The sequence below is a fragment of the Zeus faber genome (genome assembly GCF_960531495.2).
Source record: "Zeus faber genome assembly, chromosome: 1".
NCBI classification, from domain to species: Eukaryota; Metazoa; Chordata; class Actinopteri; order Zeiformes; family Zeidae; genus Zeus; species Zeus faber.
The window spans coordinates 49,949,770-49,964,706 of record NC_137193.1 but is presented as its reverse complement, the minus strand read 5'-3'; the positions used below and the strand labels follow the sequence as shown (position 1 = coordinate 49,964,706).

The window sequence follows — 14,937 nt, the reverse complement described above, 5'->3', positions numbered from 1 at the left end:
TGCAGGTTAATTCTACACAGAGGACCTTGTCATAAAAACATTTTTGGAGTCCCTGGTCTAAAGTGTGTGCAATTACGGGTTTTCAATGTGTTTAGATGATTTGAATGATTTGTTTTTGTACTTGCAGGTGATGAAACCTACCAGGACATCTTCCAGGACTTCACGCAGATGGCCTCCAATGACCCCGAAAAGCTGAACCGCTATCAGCAGTACGACGCGCAGCGACACTGACCTCCAGAAACACACATTACTGTTCATCACTTATTTCCACCTTTTAATACAGACATTTCACCACCGAGAAGGAGAACTGGACAAATAATGTTCACAGTTCATTATTTTTTTATTTTAGGAAGTGCTTTTGATTGAAATGAATGGTACCATGTTCAGGCCGATGATCAGATTTTGCGTAGAAAATCAAAGCATTATTTAATTCACTATGATTGTAGAGATTCCTGCGAGGCTTTAGGGGGCAATCTTATTGAAAAATAAGGTAATGCTTAAAGGAGGAGGATGCTAGTCTAGATGTATTTTAACTTTATTATTATTGTGATACTTTGTTTCCAGATTGCCTTTGAGACCGCAGGCGCAAATGATGCTGTATAACCTGTGTATAATCTCAGCAGACCTCTGGGTGCTGTCTATTGCAAAATGCTTTTTTTGCATTTTGCACAAACTCTCATGTCTTAAATCACCACTGATGTTTACCTTGTGTCACGGTAAGACTTGGACGTGTGAGAACTATGTATAGTCCTCACAATAGGACCCCTGTTTAAGTCCGTACTGTTGGAAACCCAGCTATTTTAATTGCTTTTTAAAATACTCATTACTATTTTTTTAAGATGGTCCGCTAGTTCATTTTCTTTTTTTTTTTCTTTTTTTTTAGCACTGTGCATTGGATTAAAGTCCTGCAGATGTAGATTTTATCCTAAAACCAAGTGACACACATCAGAAGCACTTCAATAGTCTCATGAAATTTGTTTGGCCATGTTTTGATTCCGAAAAAAGTGTGAAAGCATCTGGGCAAATGAATAATTTCTAAGTGATGCAATGTTTAAAAAATGTTTGCCCCATCACAAAAAAAATTCAAGGTTTCTTCACTCATGGCAGAGTTGAAGCATGCACACACACTCATGCACTCTCTGGCCTTCTAATACTAAGAGTTTTCACGTAAAAAAAAAAAGTATGGACTCCTCTTAATCTAGCAATGCCTCAACTTGGTTCAACACACTCAGTGTCCTGTCTGAGTAGAAGGCACAAAGTCAAACAAAACGCCACTGTACAGGTTTCGAACATTTTGTACAGACGCTTCTATGTGCAGCGGAGGAGCAGCGCTGTTCGGATCATTAAAATACGCTTTTGTAAATGCTGTTTTTATCTCGTAGTGTCTTGCGTTGTATCATCAGTTCTACTCCAATGTAAATGTGTATTACAGCTATGTCATAAAATCTGAATCCAATTGCTACAAACGTTCAAGATTGATTTTTGTGTGCCTGTATTTTAGAGCAAGACCGTGTAACCAGACTTTTGGGGTTATTACCATTAAATAACCTTGTCAGCATGGCGTTGTTATAGGCGCATATTTGGCCCTCGTCCAAATCGAGATTACCACTCGGGGGCCATAATCCATAAATGAGAATTAATTTAATGAATTAAACATCTCGCTGACAAGTCTGGTTTTGGAATCTGGGGACAAAACGTTTTGTCCGTACTGTATTTAGTTATTTTCCTCACACTTTGACAATTCCTTGTCTGCGCCCTGACGCTGTTTGGTCAATTTGTGTTGGAGTTTAGGGATTTATAGAATATTCCTGCTCTATTCTAAATTGCTCTGAATGATCGTCTCAGATAAACACCTCTAGATGCAATCGTAACACGACAACCACAGACATGGCATGTTTCCTCTTCACCCACGGCCATTTGCATCAAGAAAGGTTGCAAAATTAAAACCAACCAATTACCTGAAACTATCTGAGATGTCATATCACCCAAACAGATTATCTCCAACCGTCACAGACTACATTCTACCTCGTGTCTGAAAACTAGTGCTGATGAAGGTGTAGGGATGTTGGTGCATCACACACAAAAAAACACTGTCTGATGGAAAAAAGGCGGCAATTTCTCACCTCCAACGGCTCTGGGTGTTTGTGTGAAATAGTCAATGTGTTTGAATTTGAAGATTAAGCGCCGCCAAAAACGGCAGCGCAAGCAAAAGTCCCCGCCAAGATGGCATCCCCCCAGCGTACCGGGGAGATGTAAATCACAGGACGTTATTTTTATTTTACTCCTCACTCCAAACACTACGAGGCGAAAATATGTTTCTGCTCGTGTGTACAACAGGAATGTCCCCGGGTCAGAACGATGGATTTGGACTTTTAAGTTACGCTTTTGGGGCCGTATGATCCATGGATACAGGACCATACCGTACCTTTCCATGCAGGGTACAGTAGCTGCGGCTTGTTTAGGTCTTGTAGTGTTTAAATGGGAGGTGCCCACCACTTCAGATGAGAGATGGTCGTCTCTCCATGCGCTGCAGGTGTGTTTAGTCTGCCACGAGCCAACGTCCCTGCACATCCATCACTGTTGAGACGATAGCAACAGTATGAATTGCGCTGCTTTTGGAAATATTATCATCATGCACTGCACTGCGATACGTAGCGAGCACCTGGAAATCTGTTGAGAAGAAAAGTAGTGCAGCCTTTTGTGTTGCTGTATTTGAAGTGTTTTCCAGGTGTTAACAGGTAAGCCGTTGTCTTGCACATGGGTGGTTGACATTGAAGCATGAAAACCTTGAAAAAAAATCATTCTTTGAGTACATTTTAAGACATGGAGCTGATACAGTTGTACAGTATTATACGCTTGGCTACTCAGAAAAGTGAATGGAATCTTTTTGTATTTAAACCTTGTTTCTCATGTTTTTTTTCCGAGATTCAATCTACGGAAATCAAGCCATACTTTGAGTGTACTTTGATTACGTATGTTTACCTGTGTTTGTTTTTTTTTTTTTTAACAAAACAGAGATCACCAACACTATCCCTATCTCTTGTAATATTTGACGTTTATCTTGACAAACCAAATTGTAAATAAAAGAACATGATTCTGACTCATGGCACGTCTGACATCACATTTTTCACTGAAGAAAACTCACTTTGATTAATATCTGAAATGTCACACTAACCCTCACGAGATGAGAGGGAAAGAGGAGAAGAAAGAAAGGAGAGGACAGGAGAGAGGAGGAAGGAAGAGTGAACAATGGTTAATGCCATTGTCTGACAAAAAGGAGCTTCTGGGTTCGATCCCCACCGGGGATCGATCAGTATCTTGGCTGTGGGATTCCACTTCCCTGCAGGGATTAAAATGTTTATCTTCACATTTATGTGCATGTCGCCGTGTGTGTGCCAGTGGATGTTCATGTGGAGCGGTAAGTCGAGTGGTTAGTGCTCGGGCCTCACAGCAAGAAAGTTCTTGGTTCTGGGTTATAACCTCACTGAGAAGTGTTGTGAAGTTGGTGTTCCTCTTGTGTGATGGGATGGGATAACATTGATCATCTTGTTCCAGTTGCACTTGTCAATGGGTCAGATATATGAGGCAGCAAGAGAACAGTCGGTTCTTGAAGTTGATGTTTTGGAAGCATAGTGGGAGCTAGTGGTGGTTTTAATGCTGTGGCTGATCAGTGTGCACAAAGGCAAAGATAAACATTCATGTGGATCCATTTTTAATCCCTGTGGATTCACTGACGAGCAGAATGGCGAATGGGGCAGCAGTTGCTAAACAGTGATTACAGAGATCATTCCGAGGTGGGGGATTCCCTGTAGAATCTCCGCAGATAATGGCCCACATTTTGTGAATGGGGCCCTCAAACAATTAGCCGCCTACCTACATGTAAATCTCAAAACACACTGCGCTTACCACCCCCAGAGTGGAGGAACGGTAGAACACTTTAATGGTGAGTTAAATAACAAACTGGCTAAGGCAATGGAGGAAACGGGCATGGACGGGGTGATGTGCCTATCATTAGTGCCAACCGCTATGTGCAGCCGCACCAACCCCTCCACAGGATTATCACCGTATGAGATCCTGCATGGCCGGCACATGGACACGGTCCTGGCCACACCCACTGGTCCCCAAAAACTAGAAGGGATAGATGATGTAATAATGACTTAATGTCGTAACCTTCTCACTGTGCTTAGACAGACCCACCAACAGGTCAAAGCTACCTTACAATCCCCTGCGGAGGGACCGCTCCACGACCTCTAACCTTGAGATTGGATAGTGGTCAGGGACTTCCGGGGGAAAAGGTGGCGTGCCCCCACGTGGCGAGGACCATACCAGATCCTGCTTGTCACAGCATCAGCAGTGAAGGTCGCAGAAAGAGCCACCTGGATCCACGCCAGCCACTGTTGGAGAGCCCTGGGACTCCCAGAGGAGGAGGAGAAGAGCCAGCCGTAGGCCGCAGCTCCTGACTGGACAGTGGTATAAGGAAAGTTAGAGAGGCGGGTCTGATAGAGAGGCGAGACAGAGGGGAGATATCCAATAGGGACTCTCATTGCCTACAGTTGGCAGAAACCTATCCACGCGTCTTTACCACCTCAGGCAGCTAAAGAAATTCAGGATCTCGGTGATGATCCTCAAGTCCTTCTACTCTGGAGCGGTGGAGAGCATCCTGACAGGCAACATTACTGCCTGGTTTGGGAACTGTACTGCTCAGGACAGGCGGGCCCTGCAGAGGGTGGTGCGTTCAGCTGAACGTACCGCTCTGCAGGGGGTGGTGCGTTCAGCTGAACGTACCACTGGAACTACGCTCCCCCCCTGCAGGACTTAGTCACCAAGAGGTGTAGTAGCAGAGCCTGCAGGATCATGAAGGATCCTCACCACCCCAACAACGGACTGTTCCAGCTGCTGCGGACCCTTGGATGTGTTCCAGGGATGTCATCAGTTCTTCCCATTTGATCCCAAAGCCCTTAACCACAATGGGGTCTAAATAATCGCCCTTTCAAAAGGTACAAAATATTGTCACACAGTATGATATTAATTTCTCAGACAAAATCTGTGTTGACCCCAGTATTATGCATGGACTTGTGCATCAAATTCGACACTGCATGTCCATGGGTCCCCAGCAATACACCCGCCAAGTGTGAAGCAGATCGGATGAACGGTTATAACGGAATGACATACATACAGACGGACAGACGTAGAGATTCCTTCCTTTATATTTAGCTATATGAGGAGGAGCGTTGGGGGCGGGGCGAGGAAGAGACACGGCCACTTTACTTGACCTGTCAATCAAGATAAAACCACGCCTCCGGACAGACACGTCTTTGCACGCTGCATACTTGCCACATGGGTTCCATTGGCTCTTTTCGTGAAAAGATTGACGCCCACACTAAATATGTGTTTGTTTGGCAAGCTTGAGAAGTCAACGTGTGAACATCAAATCAATAAGTCAATCAACCAATGTATAGCATGTTTCAAGGACAGAGCGACTCAAAGTGCTTTACATCAATACGACATGACAACAGTATGAACGTGGCAGCACACACATGCACACACACATTAAAAAGAGGTGCTCTACTCAAATGCAGAGCCGGTCCTGACCTCCCTGGGGCCCGAAGCAAAATTCTGCTGAGGGGCCCTCCTACCTGACCCGTGAGCCATGTGAAGTATTAACCATTGCCACACTATTCCACAATATTCCTCTTCTGCACCTTCTTGAGGCAAAATCATCAAGGATGTCATCATAGGACATGTGTTTCCCCACGTCAGGATTTATGCTCATGATGGCCAGACCACTCAAACGTTCCTGTGGCATGAAAGACCTCGGGTAGTTTTTGATGAGCTTTCATCTTGAAAAGCTCCACTCTGCCAATGCCACCGCCATCTGATGGCAGATCAGGTCATTTCTAGTGCTGTTTTGTTCGCCAACCTTTTGGGTGAACGAACAGAACTGAATAACTTCCTGAAACGATCGCAACATCAGTCAGTGTAATTGAGCGCTCAATCAGTCGCGAGTGAATGTGATTCCTAGTAAGATTAACGTAGTAAAACAACATTTACATTGCACGGCAATACATAATATAAAATACAATACAGTGCACAGCATTACATAAAAAGAAACAAAAACAAATAAAGGCTTATGCAGAAACTCTAATGACTGCAAGGCTGGTTTTCTTTCAGTCATTTTTAATGCAAGATTTTAAGCTCAAAGTACTGCACTCAGCACCTTTCGTAGTTTACAATGTGTGGTGAAACCTGCAATATGAGAAAACAGTCAGCTGAGGCTGTCTCAGATGCTTTCCCTGCGAGGGAACGGGGCATGTTCAGTGATTCGTTCTCTGGACGTCCACGGTGAACGTGAGCCCTGAGTGACACAGACACAAGCCTTGCCCCCCCATCGCCCTCCCTCTCATGTCTCGAAGTCTCGAAGTAGGACGTAGTACCAAATATTTTATTTAATAATTAAGTGTCGCAAAAATATAAGTGCTGTACTTAGTAGCATAGGACTTTGTTATAGTAGCTTTTCGTTTGCAAACGGTATCTTTATCCAACTAAATTCTCACCTCACTGGCTTATCCTTCACAAATGGCCGTTCTCAGGTGATTCATTGCACAGCTCAACTGACCGTTTGGCTGTATTTCAGTTCAGTTAGTCAGACTACGCAGCCGGAGCTCAGGTCAAACACTGGGCGATTTGGTCAACAAATATTTTGAGCAAATCTTTTTAATGAACTGATGATGAACTGATGGTGATCTAATGATTCAGTAAACTGAAAAGAACTGCTTTGCCCAACACTAATGAATTCTGAATCTCAGTGGAATGGATCCGAATCTCAGATTCAGATTCTGTGACTGATGTCACAGTCACCTCTGAAGGTTAGAGTGTTTTCAACGGCCATGCCTTTAAAGATTCAATGGACATCTCAGAGGCAGTGCTGATGTTCGGCAGCACTCCATATGTGGTTTTTCACCTGGTCGAGTGTTTCAAATCTCTCATCCATGAATGCCACAGCAGAGTCGACCACAATGTTGAAGTAGTGGCGGTGACGTTGACTTTAAGGTTTTTCAGTGCATCAGTCACTGGTTCATCGGGAGCCTCATAGATGAAATGCCTCGTGCTGTTTCTCAGTCCCTTCTCTTTCCGGACAGCCTCCACAATCATTTCTTCACAAATGCCTTTGGCCGCTGTCTGGGCCTCAGAGAATCCAATTTCCCGGTATATAGTGAGGGAGGCCTTTGCATTTGAGATTAAATTCCCTGCTATATCCAACTGCTTTGAGGCGGATTGGAGGAGCTTGTTCACCTTGTTTGTCGTTGTCAGTATCTCACACCATACGGCAAATCAAGAAGCAGTAGGACACAACTTCCTCTGCAAGTGCTTGTGCCTCCACTTTGGCCATAGGATCGTTGATCGTCTGTCTGGCTTACAGTGATGCCTCCCGAACCTCAGAAGCCTGATACCTGATTGCGTGAACTCTTTGGAGCCTTCTCTGCCATCTTGTGTCACTCCATGACTTCATGGTTATGTTCACGTGTTTCTTCAAAACACTCCATCTTTGTGTGCCAGCTGAAAAGAAGGTGGAGAGCTTTTGCGCATGCCCAAAAAAAACCAACTGCATCTTTCGAGGATTTGGCAGCATCTGCAATGACAAGGTTTAGCGTATGTGCTTCACATGGGACGAACACGGCTCTGGATTTATATTTTATTTTTTGAGCAGTCTGGCTTGTACTCCTTGTGGCCAACATAAAGGGCAAGCACTACGATCACATGCTTGCCCACTGCAATCTTCATATTGAATCTTCAGCTCATTTATCTTATCTAGGATGATGATGGACAGATTCGGGCCTGTGGTAACCTCAACATTCACAAAGACGAGGGAGTGCTCCTTGACCTCTGACTTTCTCTTTAAAGCCACGCTTCTCAGAATAATGGACATTGGCTCCTGGTGACTAATGTAAGGTGTACAGCCCAAGATAATGGAGAAGTGCTTTGAGTCTCTTACTTGAGTCACAATTGCTCTGAGAATCTTGTCACTCACAATCTGTATCAGCTCATTCCGGGTGCACTTCCAAAGGTCATGGCCATATATCTCTCCATCTTTAATGATGCTGATATGATTTTCCATAACAAGGTGACATTTTGCCAGTAATTCCTCTTTTGTGAAGTTTCCGTTATCTGGTTGGAAGAGTTTGTCTGATGAACCCCTGAATGCTAGGTTTCTTTCATCCAGAGACTGGGTGATACTTGTGAAATGTGTAAGGACATCCCGTTGTGGTGTGGTTTGAGCAGCCACACCGGTCCTGGGTCTAAGTAATTGGGGCCCAATTACTTAGACCCAGGACCCATGAACGTCATGAAATGCTCTCCATCTGCTCCGGGGCTTGTACCACCTAGCCCACTCTCTACAATAAACTTGTGTTTTCTCCCCCGTCGTCTGCGTCTCTCTGCCAGATCGCCGTGAAAATGCCACTCGGGTTGTGTCCTGCAGGCGGAAGTGCCACACCTGACAATTCTTTCTTTCAAGCCTCCAAAATTGTCATTTGTATCTGATCAAGGGCCTGCCCTCGACCTAGGCGCAGACAGGGGCGGAAATTACGGGCGATGAGGAAAAGGTGACTTCCTGGGAAAAAGTTGTCCCCCTTAAAATATCATTGTAAACATAACCATATCATTTTAAATAATATAATAATATGCATTGAAAGCCCTTGTGCTGATTATAGACGCAAAACAATGTCACACGATGAGTGTGACATTGTTTTGCGTTTTGTTTTGCGTGTTTTGCGTCTCCCCTCCGCTCCACCACCCTCCACCCATTTCTCCAAACAAAACAACAACAAAAAAAAGGTTTTATTGTAGATCATGTATTAATGTTCCTCAGTTTCCTAATTGAAAGAATAAAAATCACACTGTGCGATCCGTGCCACGTCACGCATGGCAGCTCTGTAATGAGGCTGAATGGAAACCTCTTCCTGACTTGTCTTTAGGGTAAGAAAAATCCAGTCCAGGTTTGAACGGACCTCTGCACACTAACTCAGTCCTCAGAAAGTCTGTTAAGACTTGGGCCAATCTGCTGGGGCATTTGGTGGAGCAGCAACTGTTCTATTAGGGTCTGAGCTGCATGTGTCTGATGCTGGCTGTACACCTCTGGTTGTGCTAGTACTGGCTGAAGCCGGCTGTACTGTGTGTGTTATAACTGGCTGAGGCTGGATGTGGATCAACTGAGACTGTGCTTGTGCCAGCTGATGATCCAGCATCTCCTCCATTGACAAACTTAAGCATAGCACCTGTAAATTATAGATAATACTATTATCAATTTATCAATTTATTTATCAGCTGCATCAGGCCCATTCAAACGGGCTCGCCCATATTTCCCGTTATACATTTTTAAATACTATTTATTTGATGGCTTGGCTGAATACTTGATTTTTATTATTTACAGAGAGATGTGCATCCATATTGGCCAGGATACCCAGATAATCAACATATTAAATTCAATATTTGTGCAATAGTCAATGTCAATCTATTGCATAGTCCAGAGTTGTAACTTAATCTTGACTGAGAGACTAGATAATCATTGTCTTGTTATAAAATCATGAACACCTACGAGCGTGATGGGCTGGCCCAAATATTGTCTGGACTGGTCCCCACAGATGTTGCCGCTGGAAAGCACAACTTTCATTTCGTGCATGGCTGCACAAGCATATGAACGCATGTTCACGCGCGACACGGTTATCTTTTTCGAGCTGCAGTTTATAAACACTGTTCCCCGTTTGCGTTTATCAAACATAATAAATTGTTGTATTTCACTCTCACTTTTGTCAAGCACGGGTTAGGGTAGGTTGCACAACACAGCCCTGGAAGTGGCTGGCAAGCAAGACAGGCAGACCAAGAGATGCACTGCCCAACCAGCTTAACGAGACAGACGGCCTAGAGACATATGCACTGAAAGCTAGAACACCAACTTAAACGTGCTGTTATTATTTGCTGACATCAAACTTGGAGAGGAGAGAACACAAGTTTACCTGATTGCTGTTCCCGCAATGGCTAAATGCTGACTGCTTTCTCGCCACGTTTAGTTTTGGTCTTGGCGATGACCAGGCTGTGGCTGTCAGATGACTTGAATGATTCATATTTGGTTCATATTTAGACAATCGTTTAGAAAGGTTAAGTGGCGCAAGACCATTGCGGTCTTGGCAAAAAAGGAGGTGCAACTTAAAGTCTTTAAGTCATTTCCCCCTGGGATTATTAAAGTATTTCTGATTCTGATTCTGATTCTGAAGTCCACTCTGTACTTAGTTGGAAGCCAGTGAAGTGATCTGAGGACGGGAGTGATGTGATCCCTTTTCCTAGTTCTTGTCACAACTCTTGCAGCGGCATTTTGGACAAGCTGAAAGCCACTGATGTTTTTTTTTGGGAAGAAGAGAGCCTTCCAGTAAACAAGGTGGCTAGTTATGAAGGAATTGACTAGTTTTTCTGCATCTGATTGGGAGAGGAATCCTCAGACTTTATTTCGACGCTGTAAAATGATAAAAAAATGCTGATCTGGTAATCGCATTGATGTCTGACTGAAATTTTAATCTGAATCAGAGACAGGTAATTCAGGTGAGTAGAAATTTCATGTCTCTTAGCTCTGTTTCCCAGGACTAATATCTCTGTTTTGTTACTGTTTAGCTGCAAAAAGTTGTGCGACATCCAGATGTTTATATCAGCAATGCAGTTGATTGAACGGGATTCAAAACTCATTAAAAGTCATTGGGGGACAATGAGATGTACAGTTGTGTGTCGTTGGCGTAATTGTGGTAGGAAACGTTATATATTTTTTTATTATGTAGCCAAAGCGAAGCACATAAAGTTTAAATAAAAGAGGCCCTAACACTGTGCCTTGTGGGACACCATGTAGTATGTTAAATTGCCTCGAGTTAAATTCAGCAAAAGAAACTGTGTAGTTTCGACCAGTCAAGTAGGAAGTAAACCAGTTCAGAACAGGGCCGCTTAAGACCGACCCAATCCTTGAGTCGCTGAGTTAAGATTGAGTGATCAATAGTATCAAAAGCTGCAGATAGGTCCAAGAAAACACAAACAAAGATCCTATCAGGACCAGGACTCTGAGATTATTAATGACCTGGATTAGAACAGTTTCAGTGCTGTGATTGGCTCAAAAACCAGGTGGAAAAATGTCTTGTATTTTGTGAGCCGTGAGATGTGTCACTAAGTTGCTTGTAAACTATTGTTTCTTTTATCTAACAGAGGAAGGGAAGATTGGAGGTTGGCCTGTAATCTCACAATATCTACCCTAATCTTTGTAATTTTTTACTGAAGAATGAAGAAAATTCATTGCATTTCAAGTCCGATATTTTCAGATGGATTCATTAGGAATTGAGGATTGAACATTCACCAGTTTGTCAATTGTTGAAAGAGGAAAAAAATGTTGTTGGGAAAAAAATTGTTCTTGTTCTCGTTTATTGTCTTTGAAAAATGAAAACTACGGAGTATTTTAGATCCAAATGAGTCATGTCCTGAAAGTTCGACTTGGAATTCCAATTAAAAGTCACTGTAAAGCACAAATAAAAATGTATTGTGAGTTTGTCACACCACAGAACAATGTGTTATTAACTCCCAGCCAAACCTGAATTATTAAAAAAAAAATCGGCAAGTATATTAATTTAGGTTTAAAAATAGTGGGGAAAAAAAGGCAGTTCCATCTGTTCTGAGACGCTGGGGGCGTGTCCACTGAAGGCGCTGAAACCACACCCAATTGCATTTATCGTGTTAAACATTTACATTGGAGGAAATTCCATGTTTAAATGTTGTGCTGGACAGTCCTGTGTCTCCAGTTGCTGACCTCAAAGCGCCGCTGTCTGCCTGCGGGACTCCCCCGCTCTCCGCTGCCTCCTGCTGGCTCGTCCGCAGGCCAGGTCGGGGCTCCACGGCCTGCTAGCATGCAGCTAATGCTAACGTAACTAAACTCTGTGCATTTCACGACCGATTTCGACCTGATTTCGAAATGGTGAGAACAGTTTAACGGTCTCAAACTACAGGTCCGAGAGCCACATCCGGCCCACGAGATGCAATGCAGCCTGTAATATATGTTCATAATATTTTCTTATATCGTAAATATATTGTTAATCTCGCCTGCAAATTAATTGTAAAATCACAATGTTTTCATAATAGGAAACAGTAGGAAGAATAACATTATATCATGCATTTTACTAATGTGCTGCATTACAAAAAAAACCTGGGATAGTTTGTTTTTCCCTTGAAGTTCGGTGGAGCCGCTTTAGGAGAATACAACCTGACTACAGGTCATTTGAGTTTGAGACCCCTGCCCCGAGGTCCTGTGGAAAATATTTATTTTTCCATTGACTCTGGGGTTTTCTGGAGCACTATCTAGCGGCCATTAGCTGAACTGCAGTTTGAGGCACTTCCCTTCCGCATCGGCTTCAACACCGGAATCTGAATCTTCTGGCTGATTGGCTTCAACACCACTTGGAACCAACCTGTCTGGCCGCCATGCCTGGCTCACGGGCTGAGCCTCAGGCCTCCGGGGCCGTTCCAGGAAGTATGCGACCGCCCCCCGCCCCCCCTGCAGAGAAGCGGAGGGCCGCAGCTGGAGAGCTTTCCCCTCAATAAACACTTGTGTGCGCCGACACTGAGAGGGTCAAGCTCCATTACTGCCGGCCGCCCGACCGCTGCATCCAGTGATCTCCACGGAACACTGATTGGACTTGGGACCAGACGGCTGCAGCTCCCATCTAAACAAGGCCTTTCGTTCAGTCTGAACTTATTTCAAGATCACATCTATCAGTATTTCATTTTTATTCTTTTGAGCTTTTATTTATTTTATTGAACCAAATGATATATTGATACTTATAGACTTAGGAGGCTTATTCAACATATACGATATTTGTCAGTTGATACACAAAAACGCACAGAAATAGTTGAAACTGCATTGGTCAAAGGTGAGGTTATTTGACCCCATGTCAAAAACGAATTTGAATATGACCATGAATACAAACAATATTTTGTTTTGTTTCTAATGTCATTGAAACTGGGTTGCAAAAGTGGAATCTAATCAAATCCAGTATGTTTTTTTTTGGTGTTATGGTAGTAACGTACGTAACCTGAACTTAAATCCTCTTCCTGTTGTCCAGTGGTCAATTCCCTTACCCAGCTATTCAAAACATAGATACACTTGACATGATAAATTAGGTGCAGGAATTTTCAACACCATACATCTTAGTGTCTTGTAAGTTATCGTTAACATTGACATAATACCATTCCATGTTTGTATTAAAGGGAGTGGTGCAAATTTTCAATCAGATACAGAACAAAAAACTCTTTTGAAAAAATATGGCAACGGTGTGAGCTGACGTGGACTGGACATTGAATGGCACAGGAAGCAACTCCCTCCCGCTTTGGCCCTGGAGCAGCGTTTTTTCCAGTATCTGTATCTTGTATTTTAGATTTTTTATTGGGCCACCGGAGTCCGTTAAATCCTTAACCCTGGCAGCCCTGTGTAATGCCCGGTCCATTGATTTATATGGGGAAATAAAACTCTTAACCTCATCATCTCACCGTGAGATGGCATTTTTTTTTTTCCCCTATCATAAAATCGCAATTTTTGCAGAAACAAAAGTGATTCATAATGACCTGAGTGGTACTGGTACCTCGCTGAACCAGTTGAACTACGCTGCAAACGAGACCCTTTCGCCCTGTTAGCACCATGCTCTAGTTCCTAAACTACACAGTGAAAAGGGAATGGAACTGCCAACCCGCAGTGTGAGTGCCACAGAGCCAAGCGGGGCCTCAAACGAACAGCGCTGACGCTTATGCTGCTTATGGTCTAATGCCGAACAGAATGGCTAGAGTTTCATATTTTGGAACAGCCTCGTGCGTGGAATCCAAACAACTCGCCTGCACTCTCTAAATTCTGGTGATGAATGGACAGACGGGATGAATAGGCACAGTGTTATGAGCATTCTTTCACACCGCGAGGTCCTCCAACACTCTCACCACTCACTGACTGGACTGTGTGTGTGTGTGTGTGTGTGTGTGTGTGTGTGTGTGTGTGTGTGTGTGTGTGTGTGTGTGTGTGTGTGTGTTGAGGGGGTTAAACAAAGCAGTGAAGTTGTGTATCACCCCCCCCCCCCGATCTTCTTCAATCTCAATCTCTGGTATTTACTTAATGTCTTCCCAGACCTCTGTGCTATGGTTAAGAGAAGAGGGTTCCCTGGAGGCCGGCCTCTCCCCCACACCTCCAGCGCGTTGAGAAGCCAGTGCTCAGGCCTTTTCCCCGGACGCTCCGCTCCCCCCCCCCCAGCGCCCCCTTACCTCCAGGTCTGGTGTCCAGCTGTCCCTGGACCCCCCAGGACCGAGTGCTCCTCTCTGCCAGCTGTAGAATACTTACACTGGAACGAGAACGTTTACGTCTCAGTCGTTGCCATTGCTCATATCCCGAGTGAGAAGACGTTACTTTATTGATCTCTATAGGGAGTTTTTTCTGTTTTGTTTTTTTGATGAGGCCTCTGCATAGTTCCATGCATCTGTGTTACAGAAAAGAGGGATTTAGTGTCCTGGCTCCCCTCAGCATGATAACAAGACATTCTAAGGAGGCTATAGAGAAATATTTTTATGCAAAAAAACTAAAATTGGACCGCATTGTGTTTTGGATATGGAATTGTTGCCGTTAATGTTGGTTCCTTTTGCCGTTGTATTTTCTGACACAGAAAGACTGATCCAGTTATCCAACGTTGGGATTAGCTAGGCCTGCTTGACATTTTTATCACCAGTATCTTGCAGCCTCTCACTCACGAGACAGGTTGACTTGAGTACATCATCTGCAGGAGCAGTCACTAAGATTCCATTTAATCACTTGAGTAGAAACGCTTCAAGGGGGAGATGATTCATCGATAAAAGGCCGGCACTGGGGATGAAATCTGTACTTAA

At 43.8% G+C, this 14,937-nt stretch overlaps 1 protein-coding gene across 2 annotated transcripts in view; it reads left to right on the top strand.

Annotated features, from left to right (window-relative positions):
- LOC307236353 (arf-GAP with coiled-coil, ANK repeat and PH domain-containing protein 2-like) overlaps positions 1-3,055 on the top strand; it is a 62,335-nt gene extending 59,280 nt beyond the window's left edge. For both annotated transcript variants that reach the window (XM_080008740.1, XM_080008741.1), the window contains one exon: positions 128-3,055. In XM_080008740.1, the coding sequence (XP_079864866.1) occupies positions 128-231 (104 nt within the window). In that variant the 3' untranslated portion in view covers positions 232-3,055. The remainder of the gene's footprint in view (positions 1-127) is intronic.
- Positions 3,056-14,937: the final 11,882 nt, after the last annotated feature.